The sequence below is a fragment of the Falco peregrinus genome, chromosome 6 (genome assembly GCF_023634155.1).
Source record: "Falco peregrinus isolate bFalPer1 chromosome 6, bFalPer1.pri, whole genome shotgun sequence".
Classification (NCBI taxonomy): Eukaryota; Metazoa; Chordata; class Aves; order Falconiformes; family Falconidae; genus Falco; species Falco peregrinus.
The window spans coordinates 75,963,286-75,990,214 of NC_073726.1; the positions used below are offsets into that span (position 1 = coordinate 75,963,286).

A 26,929-nucleotide genomic window follows, 5' to 3' on the forward strand; every position below is an offset into this window, starting at 1 on the left:
TTTTATGTGATCGGTGAGTAATCCAGTCATTCCTTGATAGTCAGTAACGCCTCTTATCTGTATAGCCACCAGCATCCCTACGAAGAGTCAGCATTGCAACACTGCCTAGGAGTGCTGGAAATGCAGGTATTGGGTTGCCACTGGTAAGTAAGGGTTCCCAGATGGTGACGTGCTTTACCTTCTCGAAACTGGCTGGGCCGAAGTGCAAAAATGCCAATGCGGTAAGTGTGTCAAACTTCTTCTCTAGGCCCAGCTCCATGAACCTGATGGAGAAGAATGGAGTGATAAATTCAACAGGAGATCAAGCAGCTGGTAAAGTTACTTGGGCTTGGTTTTGAATAGGGTTAAATATATTTCACTTCCAACTGTGCCTGTATTTAAGCAGCTTATGGAACATCTTGAGGTGTAATAATGTTTAGGCTATTCCTTTCACATTAGTTTTACATGCTTCGATAGGTAAACTTCATGACTAAATGTTAGCGCTCCCTTTTTATTAAGGGTTGGAAGTTTTAAAGATTACCTTGACTTTCTTGCTTTAGAACTAAAATATGAAATCTAGCCGGCTGGCATTGATGGATCTAGTATTTGCTTTGGGTTTGTTTTGTTCATGTTTAGTGGTTTTTGTTTGGTGTGGGGTTTTTTTTAAGAATCCTCATTTCAGGCAACTAATTTTGAAACTTATTTGTCCAAGGCCTACCCAAATGAGTAGGCTGCTGCTGAATTTCTAATTTCCTGCTATATATCTGACGGAGAAATTAAGGCAAACTTGTGTAAAATATGACAGGGGGCGACTAGGAGCAAAGCAAAATGAGAAGCGTCCTTCACTACAGCGGTTCATTAGCACCTATTCCTGGGCAGAGTATGAAGATGAACATTCTGAAACAAAGTAAGTTGGACAACAACCTCCTCAGGGGTGTGGGGGTGTGTGCGCAGGGTTGGTTGGCTTGTTGTTAATGAGCTCGTAACTGTCTGCCACCTGAGCAGGGCTATAAAGTCAAGCTGTTGTGAGTGAGCTCTGTTAAGTTGAATGTTGATGGCAAAGCTTTGGAACTGTTGATGCTTGCTTCTAGAAATGAGCAGTCAGAATCACCTGCTGAAGTACAAGAACAACCATCCAGGAAGGAAAGTATCTCTGAAAAAGGAAAATATCCATCAAAATGGAACCTAGAGTCAGTGTAAGTTTTCTCACATCATCGTGAGGTAAAGCAATGTTTAGGTGGTGGACGGGGGAAGAGGAAGTAAAGCTGTAGCTTTGGTTTGGTTGTTAATGCCCACTTAAACCAACTGGGAATGAGTCATCTCAGGTGCCAGAGACTCACCCCGCCAGGGATTCATTACTAATCCTAAAAGGTGAGGTAAAGAGGAGCCTCGTGCTACGATCCCGCCTCTTTTGCTTGCTCCACAACTGTTAACAGCTAGGTTACTAGGTCTCGCTAACAGGTACTCTTGTAAAAATGATCAAGGATTTGAGGCCTGTGCAAAACTTAGCAGCAGCTTTGGCACACGCTGAGACACAGGCAGTCATCAAGACTAACTCCAGACTGCTCCTGCTAATTTCTCTGATTATCTCAAGTCTAGGAAGAGAGTGGTGTCCTAAACTGTCCCTTGGAAACCCCTGCCTTACAGGAAAGGAGGTTTGCTGTCTCTGCAGGGAAACTGTTCATTCCGTATGAATACACAACACAGCCTCCACTGTGAGCATCCCTGATCAAGGGGGAGAAATGACAATTACGCTAGTGTGTAAAACTGAGAAAACAGTGAGAACAAATGTATTTTTTCTCTATATTGTTTGATAAAGGATGGAGGTACCCAATGTCATGAGAAGTCTAGGATTTCATGACTTCTCCCTAACCTCAAGGAAGGTGCCAAAGCCCTAGAAAACAATAAAACGTAAGGCTAGCACCTTCCATACTTTCTACAAGCAAGATCTCGATCTGTAAAGCAGCTTTCATGACTCCTCTTCAGAAACCGTGTGTGGTACGGGGAGCGTGGATGGACTTCTAAGCTGGGTCAGTCACCCAAACAGCTTATCAAAACCTTGCTTACTTGAAGCCTGCGTTTTAAACCCAGAACACAAGCTACAACTGTACACAGGTCCCAGTACAGTTACAACCTTGTTGCCTTTGGTAGTTAAGGATCTGTTTGTATGTTTGTGGAGTCTGGTTTGCTTTAGGGGTTTGTGGGTGGGAAGAGGGTTTCCAAGTTTTGAAGAAAAACTCAACTGCTCTACAACTTCCTCTTCTCTGCAGGTGCAATTTAATGTCATCATGGGCATCCCACTTCAAGGCTTCTTTTTCCAATGCTAACAAAACTCTCTGGGTTTCTGTTTCCATCCTGGTCCTGCTTGCTGCTCTTACAAGCTTCCTCACTGGGCTGTCTCTTCAAAGACCAGCAGACGCAGCACCTGTAGGAACTGGGGACTCCTGGACTTCACTACAGCAACTGTTGTGGCCATATACAGGACTTCAACACAATGGACCACCCCCAGTATAACAAAGGTTCTGACTCTTGAAGTTATACTTACAAGTTCTGGACGACAGTATGAGAAGCTAAGATAGTATATTTAAGATTACATGTTCAGGTTTGTTTTGTTGGGTTGTGGGTGCTTTTTGGGGAGATTGGGTTTTTTTGTTTGTTCGCTTTTTTTGAAAGCATGACTTGAAATTGAAATTATTTTTTCTTCCCCATTCTGACAAGTAATCTTTAAAAGTACCTAAAAGGGTCTCAGTTCCATTCAGGTTTACAACAAAACAGTGATTTTGAATGTAGCTAACAATAAACACGACTAAGTGGTCTAGCCACAAAAGAATAAAGAACTTAGTTTGCTTTAACAAAAACAAATTGTTTGCATTTTAGTCACTGAAACTGCTTCAGTGATTTGAATAGAAAAGGATTCAAGACTTTAAATGTAACTTTATTGAAAGCTTTTGATAATAAAGTCTTAAAGGAAAGCATACAGTACTTAAGAGTATGTTAAAACTCTTGTAGCAAGGAGTAGCTGATATACAACATCAATAAACAGAAAGCTAGCTCTTTCCACTCTATCAATTGCTGCTTCGCTGGCAAAGTCCTTAAGCATATGGTAGAGTGTGGAGTGAAATTCAGAATCTGCTTCTAACTCCTCTGAAAAAGCTTCACTGGTTTCAGTGATCTTGAGCTTTTGTGCTTTCTGACCATTAAACATATAAAGAGACCAGTCTTTGACAGAATCTGCTTTAAGATGCTCACTTACCTATTGAGGAAAAAAAAAGTGCTTTAAGGTAAAGCCTGTGACACTGACAGTATAAATTGTAGTATGGAATTCTAAATTTTAGTATATTCATGAGTGTAATACAGAAATAAAACCAAGGCGCTGCTTTAGCGCTCTCTGCCTAAGAGACTATGTACCAGGTACTGGATCAGCATCAAAATCTTCCATCTAGCTTGCCCCTATAAAAGGTCTGGCCCCTCCAGCTGCTGCTCCTGACTCCTGTGGAGAGAGCAGCTAGGTGCAATAGGCATCACTTGTTCTAGTTCTTGCTCCTGGGATTAAGTATCAAGCATGTCACATACATTTAACTCGAGGGGGGGAGAACTGCTCAACATTCCAACAGTATGGTTGGTTTTGCATCTACAAGCACAACTGGCAGTATTTTTCTGTCTGTCTGGGAGAAGTTTTAATGACATATGGTTTAGTTCACAGATGGAAATAAATCAATGCTTAAGTTGCTTATTCCCCTGCCTCTGCAGTAGAGGAAAAAATGAAGCCCCATATGGACAAGAAGAAATTTCCAAATAGTAAATATAAAACTTGCAGCTTGGATTGCTGCTCAGAAGGACTCCTGCACTAGGAGACTTCATGAAAATTGGCATCCAGCTGTACCATCCCGGCTTTGGCTAAAGCTTCAATAGCTGACTCACCAGTTATGCATCCTAGCACATCAGCAAGTGTCTTTGTTACTGAGGCTTGTGTCCCATTAGAGATCTCACAAATGCATGAGCTGCGAAGCAGTGCAGAAACAGGCTAAGCTAGTGGTGAATGCTATTAACTAGTCAACCCCAAATCTTAAAACCACTGCACTAAGCATGGGCAGGGGTTGAAGACAATGTTTGAGATGAGTGTCACTTAAAGACACAGGAACAATTAACTTCTGTACTTGTGGCATTTTTCTTTTTCATAGAATGGTTTGAGTTGGAAAGTGTCAAAGATCACCTAGTTGCAACCCCCTTGCTGTGGGCAGGGACACCTTAGACCAACCTGGTCTTGAATGCTTCCAGGGATAGGGCATCTCTAACTTCTATGCTGATTTTTCTCTAAAAGTTTAGTCTAAACCACAGACCTTGAACACTACTTGCTCTTCACCAGCTTCTAGATTCCACTTGCTCCAGGCAAAGGCAAAAGCAGGTGCAACCAGTGCCATCTGCCGATAGGCTCCAGCTTCTGCTAGGGCAGCCTGTAATGCAAAAGTACAAGTTGGAAAATATATATATAATTCAGTCTAATTCCCTGTGGTATACAATTGTAAGAAAAAGCTTGCTTTACCCAGAATCTACTGACTATGTGTTCTGCCAGCTTATATTTACCACCTGATTCTACACAACAGGTCTTTATACTGAAAATGTTATCCAAGTGAAAAATAGATGGAAAAAACAATAGGAAAACTACCTGTTCTTGCACTCACCTTCTTGTTCACAGGGACATACTTGTGAGAAAACTCTTCTGGGAAAATGTTCACACCAGCTTTTTTCAAAACTGCTCTTAGGTCAAGTGGACTTGTCCATTTTCCTGTGAGGTGGGAAAGCACATCCTTCTCTTCCACCACTACTGAAGACAACATACACTGATTACCCTGTTGTACAAACCAGTGAAAGCAACTTACTGGTCATGAAAGCTATTTTTTACTTCAGGCATCAAATATTAATATTTTTGCCATTCTGGATGCTGCATACACAATCTACTACTCTGCACTGTAGACTTTCATTTATGTATCCTGAAGAAAGCTGCTTTTCTGTAGGATTTCAGAAATACACTGGTCTAGTGGCCCATGCGTATGCTCGTACAGACTCGCTTAAAATCTTGTGTGTTACTGAATTATATGGCAATGAGCATATGGATAGTCATGTGTAACTTGAACCTTTAGAAGGAACAAGTAGCATTAGTAGGAGGTTGCTTGAAATGCTTTTATTTCTCTTGGTGTAGTTGGGAGGAGAGAGAAACACTCTAAGTCTCTAACTGGTGAAACAGTCTTGAATTCAGCAAGGTAGTATCACTACCAAAGTATATACTTCCTGGAACTTTGCAGATCATACAGATGCTTTCTTTTGACCAGTTCACAAAAAAAAAAAGTGAAATTTAATCACCAGTACTGTTCCTTACAGTGCAAGGAAAGAATGACATCCTCCTTTTCACCGGCTCAGAGTGAGATTCAAATTGTTCTTGTGGAAGCACCCCAAGTCCTTTATTAAGGACTCTGTAATAAATCTATATTTTTTTTAAAAAATCTGCAAAATAGTTTTATTAAAAAAATTTACAGTACCTTAATTTGTATTTGAATCGTTGCAAAGGCTGTAATAACTGCAAGTAGTGCTTCATCTATACCAGTAGGTTGCAATTCCCATGCTTGATATGGCATGTTGAGATGAGCACCCTGGAAAAGTGCTATTGTATAAAAGGCATGCATCTCAAAGGTGGCGATCTTTTCTTGTGTTTTATAAGTTATGTTGCTGATGCCATCAGTTCTCCACTGTTGGCCTTTACAAAAGGGATGCAAAAATGCAAAGATGTATTTGTAAAGCTTTGGCTTGTGATACGTGCTGGGGAAGAATTAGTTAAGGCATCCTACATTAACCAGTACTTCCTCACAGTTAAGATAAACTATTAGGCACAAAATAAAGAGAATTCATTTAAGGCAAAAATTTCCCTCATTATCTTAAAATTAGTACAATCTTGTATTTAGACAGGAAATTTTCTCCTTAATCTCAAAAGAAATACAAATACTAACGTAACTGTTATTTCTTATTTGCTATATAGCAGGCTATAAGGTCATTTTCAAGAGTAACTTCAAACATTAAACCATCTTAATAGGTTCTACTCTCTTTCATGAATTCAAAGTCAGAGGTATGTTGTATTTATCTAATGAGTATCACATTTGGCTATTAACACTTAGTATTTAGTTAAAATAAGAAAATTAATACATGTAGTTAGGAGCCAGTTTGGCTTAGTGGACTTTACATGTCTTTACCCTAGCAAAACTTGTTTTGTGGTATACAGTGTTGTACTACTGCCCATTAAATGGCGTGGGTTTTTTCCATTCATATTGAAAAGCTACAGTAAAAAGCCCCAACAAGCAGTCCCTTGTTAGATACGATGCAAAAGCAAAACAGAACAACCCTGCCACCACTGCCACCAAATCAATTAACATTTAATTCCCCAGATTATTTCTGGGCTCTGAATTGGCTCTTATCTTTACAGCTACATTCTGGAAATAATCAAACTCGGGTATAAATTCAATTATTCAAACTTTAAATGTATATCCTAAATTTGTACCTGTAGAATCCCATCGGCCTATCACAGGATCTTCAAAATACATCACATTGTCAGGAAGTCTAAGGATTATCTGTATTGGTGGATGTGTGGCATCTTCAGTGTCTTCTGAGGGATATGGGTATAGTTCCAATCCAACATCAAGTACCTTTGGCAAGATGGGAAAGTAGCAGATAACATTTTTACTAGAAAATGCAGTACCCTACTTACTACTTTTCTTTAAGTCTACCTAATCTCCTGTGGAGTTTCCTAACACACCATTTAAAATGTATTACTATTAATGGTTTGCTAATATTGCACATTTTCAGCTACAGTCTTGAAGACAGTAGAAGGATGACTACCAACAAGGCCTTTGAACTCTTCATGTGCTGTTGATGGCACCCTTAAGGCAGTGCCACACAGTAGGCATGGTCATTTTCTAATAGAGCCACAATCTCAAAAAAAACCCCAAGAGCACCTGAAAGGGAAAACCAGATATAATTCCACTTTGCCCACACAGTGTCAAAGGGAACGAAAGAGCTCACATGACTGATAATGCAGGTCTGTGTGCTCATCTGGGAACAAAGATCCCATGCCTCTTGATCTGCTCACAGTCCCCATTCTCTTAGTTTGTACGGGAATTTCACTTATTAAAGGTTTTCTGCTTCACAGCAAAAACTGCAGTGTAGGTTAGCACTGCATCAGGAAAAGTAGGATACATTGGCTATAGTCCTCAAATACCTTGCAGAGCCTGCAATGGAATTGGCAGTAATTTTGTTACCAGCCTTCTTTAAGTATACCTTTCGCATATGCAAAACTAAGAACTTACCCCTTTGCTTTCACTAAGGCCAAGAGCATTTTCCAGCACAAGGATCTGTGCTAGCCATGCCGATGAGCACACACCTCTCTAATTGCAGGCTTATCTTTTCCCCACAGCTGCTCCAAAAATTGGCCAAATGTAATTGAAAAATTATTTGAAAACTTGTCCCCTAGACTGCTGCTCAGGAAATCACGTACACTGCATATATACAGTGGTGAAACACCTCGGGAATAGCTCTATCGAGGATGACAGGGAAGAGGACTGCACAGGGTGTAATCTCTTTCCTCACCTCCACCATACTCCAGTCCTTGATTTGTTTGACCTGAGGTGGAAGCTGCAGTGCATCGATATGGTACACACCACCCACCAGCACAAACTGTTGCAAATCAATGATGTTTTCATCAGTTACCACCTCTTCTTTTTCATTTGCCTCTTCCTGCATCAGTGGATCCTGAACTTAAAAAATAACCAAACAACATGAGTTAACTTGGTGCTTAAACCAAGACATTGAACTTGCCCACTTCTATTAATTTTTCAGTTTGCACAGAAATCCCACATGCTTGATGTGCTTTACACTCCACAGCGTTTCAGCACCATCTACTGGTGTTCCCCAGATCTTTTAAGAATTAATTTAAATGTGAGCAGACAGCTGGACAATGAAAAGCACTTCTTGTTTGTTTTGGTACTAAGCTTTTTAACAGATTGATCTCTGCTTTAACTTTGTAGTCAATTCAAAATGCTTTATATAGGACTAAGGTTTTACTGACAAAATGAGTCACGTCATTAGTTACAGAAGGATTTCACAAGTATGCAATACAGTAGCTTCTGGACAGGTCTAGTAAGATGGTAGTGGTATGAAAAGAAATAAGTCAAATAAGATATAACACACCTACAGGTCATGTGCTGAAGGTGAAAGCTGGTATTTATGAAGAGCATGAGTAATTTAACATTAAACAAAATTTTCATATAACAAACATAATTCACATTTTTTCAAAGCATAATAATGTGAATATTACATATACATATTAATTTTAAGTTTTAATTACTTGGAAAATGTTATTAGAAGGCACCAATGCCATGGAAAAAATGCCTAGAAATATTTTCTTTAAAAAAAACAAAAAAAGCATGCCCACAGAAAACATTGAGCCAGATGTTACAGAAGGAGGACAGAAGTTCCTATTTACAGGGCTCAAGATAAAGTGTTCAGTACTGTAAAAACAGCTACTGTAAGTGTTATTAAATTTGTTTTTTGTGAGTGAGATAATCTCAAAAAATGACAAATACTTATATAAACTGCCTTCAAACTTTTTAAAAACCAAGTAAAAAAATGTGTTAATTTTATAATGTCAGATTTAGTTGCATTATGCAGAGGTTTCATTCCACTCTGTTCACATAACAGCATAATTTCCTGCTGTAGTTATTTCAAGCAAAAAATTTACAGGAAGTAAAAACTACGTTACTACCAGCCACAGTGGCAGCTTGCTCTTTAAATTGATTTTAAAAATAATAGTATAAAAATATTTTTTTAAGGGTCTTATACACAAAACTGTTCATTCTCTCATGATAAATTAACTTCTTAACGCTGGTACAATTAAGTTCAACCCAGAGACCTGCTGTAGTTCTCACTCTTTCCCCTGTTCTTGCACTCCTGGTTTTTTCTTCTCCTCTACCCGGCTGCCTGTACCACTGACTGTGGTAACCACGTATCCTTTCAAATGATATTCTGAAAAATGGTTGAACGGGTTTCCAACTCATTAGCATGCCAGCAAAAGTATAGTTTCGTAAGTTGTCTCTCCTGATTAAAGCAGATAAACAAGCTTGAAGACATTCAGGTGTAATTAGTACTCTTCTGTGCACATACATTTCACCTAATATATGGTAGGGATTTTCAAAGCCTTACCAAAATAAAATAGTGATTTCCTCCAAATGAAGCCCAAGTTGTTTGTATTCTTTTTAAAACTGTCTTGTTGGGGTGGTCTTTAAAGTCTCGTCTGACAACTGGTTGCTTGGACTGTGCTCCGCAGAAAGTGTTGTGGGGTGGGGTTTAGTTTGTTTTAAAAGAAAAAAGGCTGTACTTTTTTTTAAAAAGGTCAGCTAAACTATGCTGAATAGTTTGCAGTTGTTCTATTTAAGACAGTACTACAAGAAATCTCACTCATTAAACCAAAGGACACCACACCACTGAAGAAATTTGTAACAACTTATGTGGGAGAGATGAACAGCTTCAGTTCCTGGAATCAGACCCTGTTTTAGCAAAGTGTTATCAGCAGGTATCTCGCTTTAAGCACACTTATAAGTAATACTCAGTAATACCTGCGCTACCTGAGTGCCGACCATCACACGCATTTGAGTAATTTTTTTTCTGAGGAAGTCAATCTCACCAGGTAGCCTGGCAGATTCATAAAGATTGTGTGTCTCACCCACAAACATACATAAACATATGCATAATAATACACAAATGTACATAAACATAATAAACATAATAAATAAATAAAAATAAGTGCAGGGACAAAATCCATTTTCCTATCTGTCCTACCTTCTCCCTGCATGTAATACGTCAACAAAACTCAAGTGTTAACAGAACATCAATATCTTTATAAACTTTGTGCCATTCACAAAGAGATCTATATCATAGTGTTTCCATATATAAAATAAAATATTTAGTACAATTATTTCTGTAATGCAGTGCATAAAAACTAAGCAAATACCTTGTGATGATACGTCTGAGATTTCTGATTTCTTCTCCATTTCCTCCTTTGTCTCATTTATATCAGCTATGCTACTGCTGTTTTCTTTGAATGAGATAGCACTCTATATAAAGCAAGAGACACTTTTTCATTAGTCAAAGACAAGACACAATAAAGAAGAAAGCATCACCTCCTTCAAGAAGGCCCAAGGAGAAACAGTACAGTTCCACTCCTCCAGCAGCATTTGCACCAATCTTGCTACAGGGTTTTAGGAGGAATCATTCTTACCTAGCTAGCAAAAACAGTTTAGATTGAAGGTACTTATCAACTTCGGAATCAGATACATAAATAGAGATAAACATAAAATAATGACTTCATTTCCACAGTAAACTCCATCTCAAGCTCCCCAAGTACGATACAAGCACTTAACCATTTTAGCAGTGTGTACACTCAAAAATTATGTTTATGCTGACTTTACAGCTGAAGAGAGACACAAAAAAACCTTAAGCCATTCTTGAATCCAAAGCCCTACTGAAATTCTGCCAGAACCCCTACCTGCAGTTTTAGCCTGTGCCTTGCCCGTGAATTTTTTCCCTTTCTCACACTGTTTTCTATTTCCTAAACACTACCCCAGATTCCCAGCCAAATTTCCAAACCAGATACGAGCTCATCCCTGTCCTAGCAGACTTCTCTGGAAGCACCACAGTAGACAAGTGGCAGTTCATTTTACGAGCCGTCCATTTGGTGCCCTGTGCTGTGCCTGCCAGTGTGTGGAAAGAACACACATTTCCTGAAGCAGGACAGAAGGTGAGGGGAGAGAAGTGTTTATGCACAGAAATGTGGGGGAACTCAAGGCAGAGCCAGACAGGAGGAGAGACTGCAGTAGCTGAGAGAAGCGGAGTCTTCAGACGGAACAGGAAAATTCACAAAACTAGATTGAGACAAAGAGAGTAAGATCTGGGAAAGAAAAAGAGAAGGAATGAAGTGAGGAGCTTGAAGGAAGTCTGAAAAACGTAAGTGAAAACTGCCAAAAGACAAGATTTGTCATACAAAAAAGAGAAAAGGAACCAACAAAAATGGGATTTCAGGCACTGATTCACTACAAAGGTCTCGGGGACTGAAAAGGAAAAAGCCAAAGATCATTGCTCAAAACATATTAAGAAGGATAAAACATGATGCTTTACAGTTATTTGTGCAGAAGTTTTAGATGAAGAATCCAAATCATTTATCTGCAGGTCACAGATGGTACCAAAAGTGAAAAACGCAAACCCAGTAAGAAGAACAAAAAACCAGGCAACCTCCACAACACCTAAAGCCAACATACTCCATTGGAGTGTGCTGGGTAAGAGACCTGGCAGCCAGCAACAGTATTTGGAAAGCTTCTAACAGCAAAGCTTCAGTATACAGACACAGAGCAACCAAGCTGCTGCACAACCAGCACCTACAGAACTATGAATCTTATTCTGCATGCTACAAATTTTCCTAATCTGGGATTCCTGCAGTGATTTTATAGGGTTGTCAGTTTCTCAGAAGCAGAATCCATTCATCTGGACATACGTCACACACTTACGGAAATACCTTACAATGGCACCTGATATTCCTCATGGCTTGATCCTACTCTTAAACTGCCAACCGAATGGTGACTACCACACCCTGTCCAAACTTCCTCTTCTACCTTCCATACAACAAACTCTGGTCATTCATCCTTCCATTCCCTTGAGAAGATCTATGACATAGTATTAACACAAGTTGCCTTTTTCTATAAACCACTTAAAAACGCGGCACCCTCAGGCACAGGACACATTAAGAAGCTGTTACACTGCAACTGGGCCTTGAGAAACAACAGCAATGTAAAATATCCTTCGGGTTTTTACCTACCTTTCTCCCATCGGTACACGTTTCTTCTTCAGTGGACATGTTGGGCTCTTCCCTGGCTTGCTTTTCCTCTTCTTCTGATCCTTCTACATTGTCTTTTGAATGCTGAGTTAACTTTCTGCTATCTAAGACTTCCAATTTTGGCACACTCTGACACTGCAGCCAAAGTGGAGATACGTGATCATACTGAGTATGCAATATGCGAACAGCAACATTGCTCACAGCCAGTGACTCTGGAAGATCAAATCCATGCTGTGCACCACAAAAGATGTGATTTTTGCACCTGTAAACAGTTAAAAAGATAACATTCCCTAGTAAGATTGTCTTTTGTCCCATGGCACAGTTGAAGAAATAGAGTTGGATGTCTCAATATGCTTCCTGTCGTGTACTGACAGCTGTCTGTTAAGCCTCTCCAGAAAAGCTGTAACTACATTAAGGCGCTCAGGAACTGCAAAAATAACAGTCCTGATAGGATGACAATGAGGCAAAATCAGATCACTGCTCTTCTACACAGTACGTTCATGGTAAAACTCACTAATTAAATGAATGAGCAAATCCTACATAGGTGAAGTCACCACCTGTCTGTGCTACATCAGTCTCAGCATCTTCCACATAAAACCCAGAGAGATACGCAGATGTAAAGGAAATGTTGATAATCAACAGTATTACACAGCCATCAATCCTTGTGACAGTGTAGGAACCAGGCTAAGAACAGGCACAGGAGACCAACTTGCATCAAATCGAGTTACCAAACTTGTGAACTTGGGTTCTTTCACCAGATGTAGAAGTTTGCTGCTCATTGCAATTCCTGCCCAACCGAATCCAGAACAATTAAAATAATACTTATTTTTGGGTAAGATCATCTGGTCACGAGTTCTAACAATCTTCCAGTAAATAAACATTTATTTTTTAATTCTTAGTTGAAAATTTTAGGTGCATCTCTAAGATATCCAAAATGCATTAACATTAAAACCCAGATAGGCTCTGCCTGCAGGTCAGTCTGACGTTGCTGAGCACTCAGACTTGTAGTTATCTTACCAAAGCTTTCAGCAACAGGTCCTTAGTCAAGGCAAAGTCATTTTACCAATTTATTCCTCATATTTGCAAAGTGGGAGTAGGAAGTCTGCTCAAAAATCTTGTTTTGAAAAGTATGTCAATTAAAAATTAAAAATAAAAATATATCAATCAAAAAAAAAGTTAAACAGTAATTTAATAAATTAAAAAAAAAATCTTTTATTCAGAACCCACTATGGAGGATACCTGCATCCCAGGTTCTATTATCTTTTATCTAACAGTGCTGAGCACAAAGCATCATTCATCGCTTTGCAAACAACTGTAACAGCTTAGAAATTACTTAACGCATCATCAAGAAACATTACTTCCAGAGCAATTTCATTTCTCTGCATGAGTTTTACAGTTTTCCTTTAAAAACTGTGCTGGCAGTAACAGGGTTCTACTGCAGCATTTTAAGAAACAAATCATACATCTATATATTCCATATATAAAACATTTCTGTTTCTTTAATAAATGTCTGATGTAACCAGTACCTTCCTTAGCAACAGATTGGTATGAAATTCATCAGTTAGGAGTCTGTCGAATGAATGGTATTCAACACGAAAAAGGTTGAGAAACTGGTTCTTAGAGCTTACTCAACTTGAGTAGACAAGGCCAGGCCTCATTTCAAATTAAGAATTTCACTATGCTGTACCTTACTTTCTTCTTCAGATTGGCCCATATACAGAAAGTAACATTCTTATCCTTTATGACTGCCTGCATATTTCCAGTTTCAGAATCTTCATACATATTAGCTGTCTTCAAAGAAAAAAGGCAATTAAATCATGTTTTCTTTTATTTATATCACTTTTATACTTACTTAAACAAAAAAGACACACAGAAATAAAAATACACCAGACCAGTATGTTGTATTTATGTACCAAAACTTAACAGTTATAAACTCAAATACCTCTGTTAAAATTTGAACTATGTTCTTTTTTTCCCTCTGACTTCATCAATTCTGTCAATCAAATACTGCCAAATACGGGATCTTACATTATCCCCTTCAGTAGTACTGCCTACCTCCCTTAATCATGTCCCCTCAAAAACATATCTCAGGTCAAGTTAAAAAAAAAAAAAAATAATACTTAGCACTAATGGACTCCTATCCCACAGTCACTGCACAGATTATAATATTGTCAATGTAAAACTTGTGAAATTATAATTACATTAGGAGTATAATCCTAAACTCTGTAAAGACAAGAATTTAATATTTCTTAATTTGGAGAGGGTTTTGAGTGTGAACATACAACTGCTTCACTATTTCCTTTACCCCTTTTCCTTTTTTGTTTCCTCTAGCAATATTCTTCTGCTAAACATACTTACATACAGGATTAATACAATTAAAATAGCAAGCAAGATCACTACCTATACATGCAACCCAGAAAACTGATTCCCAAGAACTTTTTCATTTCCTTGTTCAAAGACTCTTTACTCCTCTCAAGATCTTAGTTTAAAATATTTTTTAGTCACATGAACTTGTATTAAAAAACATACATAAGCTAACCTTATGACCTGCTTTTCACATTTACAATTTTTTATACAGTCAGCTAATTTTAATTTAAATCACTGATACAAAATAGGAAAAAAATGTCATACCATGCCCCTTGTTTTCAACATCTTCAAATCTCACAAAATTTCACCATAATCTAATCTTAAATTTCTTAATGATGGGAATTTCGCCTGCAAAGCTAAGATTTTCAGGGGTTCTGAAGGATTACAAGTCTGGTATCTGCTATACACATGATCTGGAAACTCCAGTGCTAGATTTGGAGACTCACATGCTAATCTCTATGACAGTTTATGAACAAACAAAAACAACCATCACAACAAAACACTTGTAGCTAAACCTGCATGCACTGCGCATACTACAGCTTCATAGTAGTAAATCTTACTTTAAGCAGGTGCTCTGTAGCTCCATTGTACTTCTGATGAAGCAGATTCTGCAATTTCAGAATAGATTCCTGGTACTGAGCTGTTTCTTTTTCTGTTATCTCATTTGATGGTGTGTCCAATAAAAGAAACTGCAACTTCTCAATTAACTAGGAGACATAATAGGTGGGAAAATTATCTCTGTTTTGACACCACCCTTAATATACTGTGTGTTCTGTCATATAAAAATCAAGGCAAACTTCCTTCCTTTGTACCTAAACATATCTTGGTCGCAGAAATAATCTTTTTCTATTATATGTCTAGAAATTGTGCTAACCCATCATTATCAGATAAACAGCCAACCATGCAAAGCGCTGGAAATTCCAGGGTCAAGTCTGTCTGCCTTCATTCCTCTAGTCAGATTCCTTCATTCCTTAACCTGTGGGCTGTGAAAAATTAGCTTACAAAATAAATCATTTATTGAACAGATCGGTCATATGAGGAAACCTTTTGGTCAAAAAGTAATTTACAGCTTTATTTTGGAACCATATGAAATCTTAAAAAAAAAACCAACAAAACAAACCCAACAAAAACAGATACACATACAGCAATTATATTTTAATTCTCAGAACAATACTTAGCATGAAGTTTGGAACTCTGTCATAACATTGTTGTCTTCCACTACAGGCTAGTATCTTTAACATCTAAGTGATTGTATAGAACTAAAAAATTCCTACCTACTAAAGTGACCTGCAGCACTGAGGCAAAGGGAGGATCAAGTTCTATTTTATGCTTCCCTTCCACACTTGCCAGACTCCTCTTCCTTGTAGCCTGTGGAATTGCAGTGCTACTGCTCGTTAAAGGTGTGGCAAAGCAGCAGCAGAATTACAACTACCACCATCTTTTTTATACTGCACCTTGAACATGGTCTACCTCGACAATGAGGTAGACATGATCTCACAGTTCAGAGTGTTTAACAGTTTCCTTTAAAAACACGTAGAACAAGAAAGAAATGCTCAAGTGTTTTAGACCAAGAGAAGTTAGGGACATGGTTTAGTGGTGGATTCGGCAGTGCTGGGTTAACAGTTGGACTTGATGATCTTACAGGTCTTTTCCAACCTAAGCAGTTCTATAAGACAAACAATCTTTTTGACATCACCTTGCATTTCCAGCAGGGGCAAAACAAAAATACCTACCTTCTATTATCACATAATACTCTATTGAGCATACAGTGCAAGGCAGCACACATTTGCAGGACCTGAAGCAGCTGTAACCACTTTAGTGTTGGACGGAAAACATACAGCTGGGGGGAGGAAGGGTGTTTGTGGGAGAGAGCTGACAGCAGGGAGAAGAGTGGGGAGAAGGAACAGAAGTGGGCAGTTGCCAGGCTTTTGGCTTGGGTTGCAGTGTAGAAGAGAAAAAGTGAAGAGTTATCTGCTGAAATTCTTGGAAAGGACTAGCACATTCCCCACTGGGTCAGAAAAAGGTTGCAGTATGCAGAAGGTGAAAATTGCAGCACCCAGCAAGCACTGCAAGACAGGAAATCTAACACTGGGAACCAAAATGAAATTTGTGTTACACATGCAACTTTCACTCCCAGTTTCTGGAAGACCCCATGTAACTTTCTGAAAAACACTATGAAGTTAGCATAAATTAAAATAAAATCCTAAATTTACAGAGCAGCCACAAATTCCTTAAAATTTCTTCGCAAGCTATCATATGGTTGGTGGACTGCATTTTGGAAACTCCTGCTCTTACATGGCGCCTCACTAGCTCTAAACGTTAGACAACAAAGCTGCTGTCCACTGAAGATTCTATAATATACATGAGCTCATATGTTCTGGCTCAAGACTTTAAAATGTGCATAAGCAGGGAAGATGGATGTTGGGATAAGAGAGCTTAGTGTAAAAACATTGCCACAATTTAAAGTTGCATATTTAAAGTCAATAGTCAACTTCTTTAGAGCAAACAATAAATCTGTAATTAAAAAATGTAAAAACTGAAGAAAAACTTCTGGGTTTTGAAGGTTATAGCCAATTTCAGTCATTTTGTTGGGGGAAAAAAAGGATAAAAAAGAAAGAAAAAAAGGGGCATCAAGGATATGTTCTAGTAAGCTTAAACTGAAAAATACCATTTTAACACTTACATTTAGCACCTGTTCCCCCTTCTCCATCACAAGTTGAATGTCCTCATTTTGATCTTCACGCCATAAGCTCATGAAAGTATTTATTTCCTGCAGTACAGTTGGGTCAGGACTTCCATCACAACTGAGGTAATGCTCCCACTACAGGAAATGTTCAAAGAAAAATAGATACAGGCATGTGGTACAAATGACTATCATTATTACAAGAAAAAGGAGGATTATGAAAGACAAATATATTATAGTGATATATTCACACCTGCATCTAAACAGGGCTGTAACATCACCTGGCTTATTACTATCCCAGAAAAAGATGGTTTACTTTGATATTAATGTGTTAAGATATTTCTGCCCACCTAACATTTGCTGTTTATACTTACTCATTTATCAGTGGTTTCTGTTCTGCTAGGTAGAGCTTGCATGCCTACAAAAGCAACAAATTCAGTACCTGCCACAAAAGACGGGCGGAAAGAATCAATAACTGAGAATATAAATGAGAATGTAAGTGCAGGAGGAAGAGGCAGATGGTTCTCAAACCAAATCCTGCCAACAAACCTGAAAATTCCTACACTGGCAACAAAGCTGCTTAAAAGCCTTCTGCTCCAACAAGTTTATTCCTCCTTTCTCTGTCTGTGAAGGTTCCTCCCCCTTACCAGTAGCAACTCCACTGTTACAGAAACCTCTGCTGGGGAGATGAAATCCAAGATATTTTTTTAAAACAATTTTATTTTCAAATCAACTGTTGGTCATTCTTACAGGCGGAGGAAGAAAAAAAACTCAGTGACAGACTAGACCCATTTAACTCTACACACGAGCCTAACATTGGCTCATGGGATCAATATATCACCTATAATGTATTTTTTTCAACCATATAGTAAGATATTAAAGAAACACTGCCTCCCTGTTTACTGTGAAGATTATTAATGCTATGTTACTGCTGATTGCATTACAATGTAAAATGGATCTTATAAAGCAAAAGCACTTGTATAATTGCATTCCCAACCACCTCCATAACCATTTCCACTGACTTAAAAAAAGCAATAATAGGTGAGTGTCTAGTACACTGGAAACTCCTGTATAAAAGATTGATCAACCTTCAGTAATTAAAACATCTGACCTCTTTTTTTAACATCTTTGCACTTAAAAGAGAGCATGGCTCCACATCTGCAGGGCTGCACCCAGTTTTGTGTCCCTCAGTACAAGAGAGAGAGTAGTAAAACTGGAGGCTCCAGAGAAGAGGCATCAAGATGGTTAGGGTACTGGAGAAAATCACGCATAAAGAAAGCCTGAGCTTTGTTATTTTGGAGAGGATTAGCATGTGCAATCTACCAGTACCTAGAGAGGGGTTACAGAGAAGACAGAGGCAAAACTTTCCTCAGAGGCACACAGGGATGATGCATCATGACAATTAGGCAATGATCACAAGCTGTAACAAGGGAAATGCCAACTGCATTTAAAGAAAAATTCTTACAGTGAGAGTGGTAAAGCAGTCAAAGAGGTTGCTCAGAGATACTGTGGCATGCCCATTCTTAGAAATTTTCAAAACCCAACTGAGAACATTGGTCTAACTTCAGAGTTTGCCCTTCTTTGTGCAGGAGGCTAGTGACGTGAATTTCACGAGTCCCTTCTAATGGGATTTATGCTGTGATTCTAGATTTGTTCCACAGAGGTTTTATAAAGGATTAAGCGATATACAAGACAAAGAGAAAATCCTTGTGTCCACAAGTCTATTTAACCTTACCTGCAGCCAAACTGAGCAAACCTCATACCAGGCTCTTACTGAATGATGTTTCTCCAAGACGGATCCACAAGAGCAAAATGTTCTACCAGTGTACTTCCATATCTCACTATTCAAAATGTAACTTTACAGGTACATAGTACTGTGTACGCCCTCCTAAATGTACCATTCCTAAATGGCAGACGTTAACTCTTAACTGCATTTTCATGTATTTCCAGCCCTGATATCTGACCTAGATGTGTGCCATGTCCTTCAAAGTTTTTGCCAGCCTCTCCCCAAATAATGACCTGTGATATCCAGAAATCACTGGAACAAATGTTGTCAATTGTCTCAAACACTACAAAAATACCTGTAAGCCCTGGCTGAGATTTTTTTGTGGAATGTTTAAAAGTAGAAGGAATTAAACAAATAGAAAAGGAAAGACAAATACCAGAGTATCTTAAATTACAAATGCTCTTGACTGCTGGGGTAAGCTGTAGGGTCCTAATACTTTCACGACCCAGACAAGCTCCTCTTTGCCCATGTTTCTTTTCTGTGTACACCAAAGTATACAAGATAGAAGAGAGTGAGCATGGCCAGTTACAGCCTTGAGATGGAACTTGAAATGCAGGCATAGCACACACCTAAATTCAAGAACCGGAAACTCCTGGATCCTGTAATGGAGACGCAGCCTAAGACTTCATTGTCAAACCTCTATGACACTTGGCAGATTTTGGAAAGAAAGCTTACCTTTGCATATGCTCTATAATCCGTTTTCCACTGCTGTGCAGAGAAAAACTTCTGTTCCAGTGAATGAAGTTCTGCTAGTTCAGACTCACTTCGTTTTTGATTCTGTTAAATGTGTATATATATATATATATGTCAAACAGAAGAGTTAAATATTTGGTTTACCTTTTACAACTATTTTATATCAAAGGAAAAAATTTGGGATATTTGAACGATTTATCATTTAAACAAACCAAAACACTGATCACTTGCTTTTTTCATGAAACATTTGAGAAAACTGCAGTAGTTCATAATATGTTAGTCATCACATTAGTTGCTGAAATATATGATAAACATAATGTATAACACGATTGTTAACCTCTCACTTGAACAGTTTTCAAATCATCATCCTGGAACTAGCTGTAATGAGCTGCTACAAAATGTAAGCGTATGTTGAAAAAACTTGTGCAAGATTTTTTTTCCGTATAATTACTACTATTTTATATTCCTCTTGTTTTTCTGAAGAAGAAAACAAAATTAGTTTTTTTAAGTAAACCTTCCTTTTTTTTTTAAATACAAAAATATTTAGGTATTTCCAATCAGGTGTTGTTATGAATTCCAGTCTTCCTGGAAAAATAAACATAACCTAGTACACACACAAATCAATGTATCTGCTCTAACCTACAACAACTTACAGAATTTATACCAAATTCTCTTGCCATAGATGTACCAAAAGTAATTATGGGGAACTCAAAAAATAGACCCAATTGAAATTATAGTGGAAATGAAAAGAGTTATTTATTCAAACTGGAGTATCACAAATCACAAAAGTTAATGCATTTAAACCACAGCACCTTTATGTAGCAAAACCAGGCAAGACTACTCATGTCAGGGAATTTTTCTGAATCAAAGCAACACTAAGCCAAACATTTGCTTAGTGAAAGAATACCACAGAAAAATATTCAGTACCATTTCCCTTGATTCTACACGCATTATGTTTTACTACTAATCCAGCTCACTACCGTTTCAGTTTGTGGGATCTTCCATAAGAGTACCTTTCAGGCTTGGAGAGATTTTTTATTATTAATTTTAATCTAGTGATGCTAGAAAATTTCCTCTACATTGTTCCCAACACTAAGGACATAAGGAAATTTATTTCTATGCTCACACTAAATTACTAATGTTTTACAAACCTTGTCACAAGATTAGAAATAGGATTAGATTTTTTCAGTGAGTACAAACTAACTTTTGCCTCAAGCTTTTCCATCTGTTCTTTTTCAATTCTCTCCTTTTCAAGTCTTGCTGCTTCTTCTTGTTGAGCTCGAAATTGGGCTTCCTCTGAAGATTGGGAAATACATCAATATATAATTATATTTAATAAAACCAGAAAAAGTATTTTGTTATTAGCTGTAATGACAACCATAATGAGCAACACAAACGTGTATCTTATATTGTGCAGAAATCTTCCAAACAAGCCAAACTAAATTGAATCATGGTACTGAAACACAGTATCTATGGCACTACCCCTATCAGCCTGTGACAATACAAGTGGAGACACGGATCAGCAAGCCCTCAGAAACAGCAGTAGGAGCACCTCTTCTTTTATCTACAGCTTCAATGGACCCTGGTTCTCAATCCAAAATCTATGGTGAAACTGAGTGGTTCAGTCCCAAGTTATTATTCTCCTTTGCTACAACCTTTGGTTTCCTACAACTTCAATCTTGCAGCTGTTTTGTTCATTGAAATCCTCTTTAGGATCAGTCACTCCTGATCACAGTTTTAGCTTTTCTTTGCTGCCATAGGGACTAGAAATTAAGAGGATGTGAAAACTAAAATTGATTTCAACTGCTAAGCCTTCAGCCTAAGCTAGCAGAGCCTATGCATCAATCCACATGTTCCCAGACAGTGGCTTGAATGTCACCACCTACACGTAAATCACTTCAAGTATCTGTGTTGCACTGAGGCAAGAGCAACAGCTGTTCCCAAGTCTGCCTGTACTTGCCTCAGCTGCTACTCCCATCCACAAAGGTTACTAGTGATTAGTAGTCACTATTACTAGCAATCATAGCATGCCTAAGCCCCCATCAGATCTGATCGGTGGCAGAAAGGGAAGTAGCAGGGATGGATCTGATTTTCAGACAGGGTATCAGGTCGTGATACTAAACTGCAGAAGCAGGCACATTCAAATGGTGAGGACAGGTAAGTTATGCAACTGGGATTTCATTTTAAGGGATACAGCGATGTACAACAGAAAGATCTTGAAGAAGTGCGTGGCGAACCAGTCGCTCAGTAGAGGCAGAACAAGCTCAAGCAAACTATATTTCAGTCAAACCTAGTTCGCAGCCACATTAACTGCTACCCCTTCAGAACACCAGCTAGCCCTCTGCCAACAGCAGTATTCTGCTGGCCTTCTCTGGAAAAAGTCCTTTTCAGAGAATTTCTCTTGACTACTGATACATAGGCTTAAGCAGGGGGAGGGGAAGAAATGCAATGTTTTGTGGTTTTCTAACTTGCTGAGAATATTTGGAAAGGTAATGGTAAAAGAGAAAAAAATATCTAATTATTCTAGGCATCCCCCTTCCCAAGTTCCTAATCACAGGAGAAATAACTAGAGAAAAGAGTATGGCTCTAATAGGAAAGTGAGATGCAGTCACACAGAATTTAGCCTACACAAGAAAAAAGAGAAGAATCACCTGTGTTTGTGAAATATAGACATTGATGCACATATAGTTTAGGAAATTACTTTCTGTCCATTTATTTAAAATCATTTATAGGGAATATGATGGCATAAATAACTTAAGTGCACAGTACCTTCGTCTCTCAGCCTCCTTTCTTCTTCTTCTTTCTGTAATCTCAGTCGTTCAGCTTTGCTAACTTTCTTTTTGCCACTGGACTTAATGTTTGCAATAAATTAAAAGAAAACAATTGTCAATATAATTTTAATACATTTTGGGAGGTACTTGCCAACTATAACTTTTCCCTTCTAATGTGATCCCTGAATTAATATTCTAGACTCCCTATACAGTCAATGAAGCCTCCAAAACAGCAATATACATCCTGGACTCAATTTTCTTCTCATTTTCATGATGCAGTGTATGCTCTTACAATTAATTTATTACTCTATGCCAGACACTCCTGAACACAGACACAATAGGAGAATATTAAAGTATCTTCTCTTAATGTAGAAGTTGAATAACAGGCAGATCTACTAAGAAAGTAGACGTTAAAATTTCAGACATTTTAGGAAATACTGGGAAATGTATTTGGGGACACAGGCAGGTCTGGCATTCAGAAGCATCTAACTTAGAAGACAACTAAGAAAAAGTTCAAGCCCTAGGCTGTTCCTAGAATAACTATATTTAAAATTTGTTCTCAGAAGTTATCGTCTTTATCAATTCTTTGCAGTCTGGGCATACATTTAAAAAAAATAAAATACAAGCTAAGTAACATGCAAAATCTACTGTCACGTAACAGATTAACGAAAACAAAACACTTATTTTTATACTGTAACACAGTATTCATAGATTCTTCACTGATACACATAAAAATTTGACAATTGGATCTGTGCACATGAGGTCACATTATCTTTAAGAGACTTGAACAGTAGAATGTAGAAAGCATAATTCTCTTTGGATTTGAAGGTGTTTGCAAATAACCCCCTCACTTCTTTTCCTCACTGGCAAAAAGGAAGATTCTTGGATGAATTTTGATTTTTTATTATATTTTGTTTGGCTTTTGTGTGTGTTTATTTTTAGCATTAACAGTCTTGGGATGCCTAATCAAATATGTAGGATCAGCACTGTGACTACAAAACAGCACTTAAAACAAAGACACATAGAAGGAAAATACTGGTTTCCTGTTAATGAAGCAGAAAAGGCAGCCTAAGGTTGCAGTCCTCACCAAGTGCATAGTGACTAAGGACTAAATCATCTTTATGCAGTTTTATGCAGTGTTTAAACAGGTAACACTGCCATTGTATTGCACGTATAACACACTTGCAGTTAATGTGTCTGGACTCCATCTGGAGTTGATGGAATGATACCAGGGAGGAGTGCTGTTCCTGAAGGCAGATCCTGCAAAGACAAGGGCTGAATAAAAGAGATTTAAAAGAGAAAAAAAATAAATAAAAAGGAAAAGAAGGGGGGGCAGGGGAGAAAGATGTGCAAGGAAGTAGAAGTGGAGCTTGTAAAAACAAGCAGGCTGATTTTGTACTGAATGGCAAAATTAATTCACAGCCAACATTCTTGTTTATGAGTGGGGCAGATAAAGCTATATTTTTGTACACATGAGAATATAAACCATGATATTCTTCTGCATAGGTTCCAACATACGGACAAAACAAAGAGTGACAGCAGCCTAAACTAAGGTTGAAAGCAAAGATACGGATGACAAAAGCTGTCCAGGAAAACAAATTACTTTCATTTGGTGACGTATTTATGTACTGGCTGAACAACGGTATTCTGCCTCTGACACATACAAATGAAAGACAATTAAATCAAATGTTTACTTTTGTAAAACATAGAAAATATACACTGTAAATGGGTTCAGAGCGTGAGGCAACGTGAAAAGAGGAGACACGTCCTCTATCTAGGCATCTAACCTGGATGTTGCACATCAGAGAGCCGAATCCCAAGTCTCCATGCCATCACTGGTGAGAGACAACGATTCAACCAGGTAAGATAAAATTACTAAAACAGTATGAGTTCCATCCACAGTGTCAGTAAGAGAATATAATTGGATGGTATCACAATATCAATAAGCCCTAAGGATCAAAAGCATCTGTCAGGAATCCAATCCTCCTCTTCCATAGAGAAATGAGTACAGAATGGTACCAAACCAGCACAGTACGGTAGCACAGTGCCCATAGGCAATAGAGAAAGAGGTCAAACACAGCTGACAGGGAGAGACAAAAAAAGAGGACTTAAGTCCAGACAGTTGCAAATGAACACGATGGTATTACGACATCTTCCCACCTGAGTATTCCTAATAATTTGGTAAATATTATTACAAGTAATTCAGTTGATAGGGAACTTAGAAATAATCAAGGAGAACTTCTGTCATTCATCACAGAAAAAGCGTGTTACAAATACTGTTATTTCACATTTTGATTCTGACAAGTGTATTTTCAGATATAAATAATTACTTGGAAAGCTATTCACTTTACACAGCAATAAATATATACATAAATATAACTTTGTGTACAAAGGTTAGCAGGAGCTTGAACAAAAACAAAGGTGAAAATTTAGAGTTAAAAAGCACCAGAGTTAGCATGCATCTCATCTCACATTTGCTACCAAAGCATTTACTTACTGACTCCTATAATAGTCAGTAAAAGCCATAGTTCTACCCTTTAAGATTTCAGAGAAGAATCAGTTCCTTTCAGTTAAAAAAAATATCTATATAAATCTTCGATTACTTTTCTTCCAATGAAAATAGAAAATTTGCTTGTTTCAATTACTTATAATCACTTTTTAGTCAACTTCTTTTCACATTCTTATGACAACATAGTACTGACAAAATTGAGATGCACAGCTCCCCAAGTAATGCATTTGAATGTGTTCTTTTGGGGGAAGGGGTAGATAATTTAATTATCACTGAATTAAGAATAATCCACGGGATGAATTTATGCAATCCAGTTTCCCGCAAACTTCTGTCTGTTGTCCCCCCTGCCCGTCACGTGGTCTGTGTCTAGCCTGTGGCTCGAAGCCAGGACACTGGCTTTATGCCCCGACATCTGCTGCCAAGCAAAACACACATTGGCTGCGCTCGTCACCTTCTCTCTAGTAGTTCTGCAGGAACATGACTCAGCCTCCTTGCAAAAGGCTCATAAACTTAAGTGTCCTGGAGACACCTGTTCCTCTTTCAAATTTCATGAAGCCTGACCAACTGTCTCAGAAATACAGATTAAAAAATTTTTAAAAAAACAACAACAAATCTTTTTTCCTTTTAAAAATCACATTTGCTTACAATTAAGGTCTCACACCACCTTTATTATGACAGATCCTCTTAAAAATGTCAAAATATATTTTGTAGACATTAAGGCCAGAAGTAACTGATGCTTCCTTTAATTTCAGCATGAAGCGCTTTGTAATTTTACTCACATAATTTCGAAAATAACAGAACTGTGCTGACATAACACTGAAATGAATATTGCAAGGGTCAAAACGCTGTATGTGAACTAGTGTCTACCTACCTTTTTCTTCTTTTTTGGACCCTAGAAGATCAGACAGGGGGAGGGGAGAAAGGAAAGTAAGCATCAGAGAACAGGGTATTAAGTATAAAGGAATAATTAGAAAATAAAACTATTCTGTAAAATTAGATTAGATTAACTATTGAAAAACTATAATGACAATAATTTCGATATTGCAGAAAATTAGCCGCTAACACATGACTACAAGTGGTCATAATCTATCAGGCTAGATTACACTTACGGTTATAGAAGTATATCTACTTATTCCCAGTGTTAAAAAAACCTAATGTACATCAAATATGTAATTCAGTCCAAGACATAATTTAGTCAAAAAAACATTTTCAGTGTTTTCTAAACTCCTAATCTGATACTGTGTGCTATTCCAAGTAACATTGAATTACATCATGGGATGACCTAGAAGAACACAAAACCACCACTGGCTCTTTTGTCATTCATTGGGAAACTGCACCTGAAGTGAAGAAATATAGTTAGGGGCCTTCTCCAAGTGACTACAGAAAATACAACAGATTCTGGAAAGCCAAACATCTAACAGCAAATCCCTTATTTGATTTACAAGACAATTACCTTTTCTGTGCAAAGTCTAAATATTGCTATGTGAATTTACATAATGTCGGTGTCATTAATTACACCCACGAGAATATTCCCTGTGGGGTGGCAAAAGGGGAAGAAGGAGAAGACAGGCTGTGCATGGGACGGTGGCGAAGTGTCTTATAATGGAGCGACACCAACAACGAAGCGTTAGTTACCTCCGAGCTGGGTGACGTGCTAAGCAGCCATAGTAACAAACCACTGCACAAGAAGCTTGATCAGGGGATTGCAGAAAAGCTAACAGGCCCTTCAAGGGGATTTTTTTTCAGTCTTAAATCTCTTTTTCCATACACTGGTACTTCAGTAACCGATGTGAAATACTTTGGTCCAACCCTCATCCACCTCACCAGCCTCTCAAGGCACCTGTTACCCTGCTCCTGCCTTCCCTCTTTACCTGCAGAAGCTCAAGGCCCTGCGGCTATACCGGCACCGCCCGGGCCCACCCCGCCGCGGCCCCCCGCCCGCCGGCACACCGCCCACAGGCCGGGTCCCAGACGTTGCCGCCCGCCAGACCGCGGCAGCAGCTGAAGGGCCACCGCCAGCAGCCCGCACTCTCAAGGCCGGTGCCGGCATCTCGGTCACCCGGGCCGGGCGGCAGCCGCCCCTGCCCGCTGCGGTGCGGGCCCCCGCAACGAAACCGCCGGCCCCAGCCCCGGCCCGCTCTCACCATGGCGCCACCGTCACGTTGCCTAGGCGACCAGCCCCTCCCCCCACGTGCTCTCCGCCACCAATGGCGGC

At 38.6% G+C, this 26,929-nt stretch overlaps 2 protein-coding genes across 7 annotated transcripts in view; one reads left to right on the forward strand and one right to left on the reverse strand.

Annotated features, from left to right (window-relative positions):
* The window catches only part of IRAG2 (inositol 1,4,5-triphosphate receptor associated 2), a 28,758-nt gene extending 25,714 nt beyond the window's left edge, over window positions 1-3,044 (forward strand). The window contains exons 24-28 of one of the 2 annotated variants that reach the window (XM_055807293.1): window positions 66-143; window positions 248-312; window positions 785-886; window positions 1,071-1,175; window positions 2,250-2,961. In XM_055807293.1, the coding sequence (XP_055663268.1) occupies window positions 66-143; window positions 248-312; window positions 785-886; window positions 1,071-1,175; window positions 2,250-2,493 (594 nt within the window). In that variant the 3' untranslated portion in view covers window positions 2,494-2,961. Of the gene's footprint in view, window positions 1-65; window positions 144-247; window positions 313-784; window positions 887-1,070; window positions 1,176-2,249 lie in introns of both variants that reach the window. The other variant, XM_055807292.1, reaches the window with a different exon arrangement.
* On the reverse strand, window positions 2,894-26,922 carry DNAI7 (dynein axonemal intermediate chain 7). 5 transcript variants are annotated; one of them, XM_055807290.1, is made up of 16 exons: window positions 26,859-26,922; window positions 25,586-25,606; window positions 22,204-22,285; window positions 20,639-20,730; window positions 19,417-19,518; window positions 16,956-17,093; window positions 14,833-14,979; window positions 13,593-13,696; window positions 11,888-12,167; window positions 10,031-10,133; window positions 7,612-7,778; window positions 6,527-6,671; window positions 5,517-5,731; window positions 4,662-4,829; window positions 4,320-4,433; window positions 2,894-3,232 (listed from the first exon to the last, which is right to left on the reverse strand). In XM_055807290.1, the coding sequence occupies exons 1-16, from the start codon at window positions 26,859-26,861 to the stop codon at window positions 2,963-2,965; spliced, it is 2,151 nt and encodes a 716-aa protein (XP_055663265.1). In that variant the 5' UTR covers window positions 26,862-26,922; the 3' UTR covers window positions 2,894-2,962. The 5 variants fall into 5 exon arrangements, 4 of the variants coding, with proteins under 4 accessions (XP_055663265.1, XP_013156776.3, XP_027646266.2 ...); XM_013301322.3 differs by lacking the exon at window positions 26,859-26,922 and adding an exon at window positions 23,993-24,040 and having other exon boundaries at window positions 25,586-26,589; XM_027790465.2 differs by lacking the exon at window positions 26,859-26,922 and having other exon boundaries at window positions 23,993-26,589.
* Between the last annotated feature and the right edge of the window lie 7 nt (window positions 26,923-26,929).

Bases quoted from the DNA above. Each gene is read 5' to 3' on its own strand.
- DNAI7 (XM_055807290.1), bottom strand. The intron at 13,697-14,832 runs GTAAGATTTACT...TTTTCTTTGAAG, and splicing joins CTACAGAGCACCTGCTTAAA to ACAGCTAATATGTATGAAGA. The intron at 5,732-6,526 runs GTACAAATTTAG...CCTTTTGTAAAG, and splicing joins AGGCCGATGGGATTCTACAG to GCCAACAGTGGAGAACTGAT.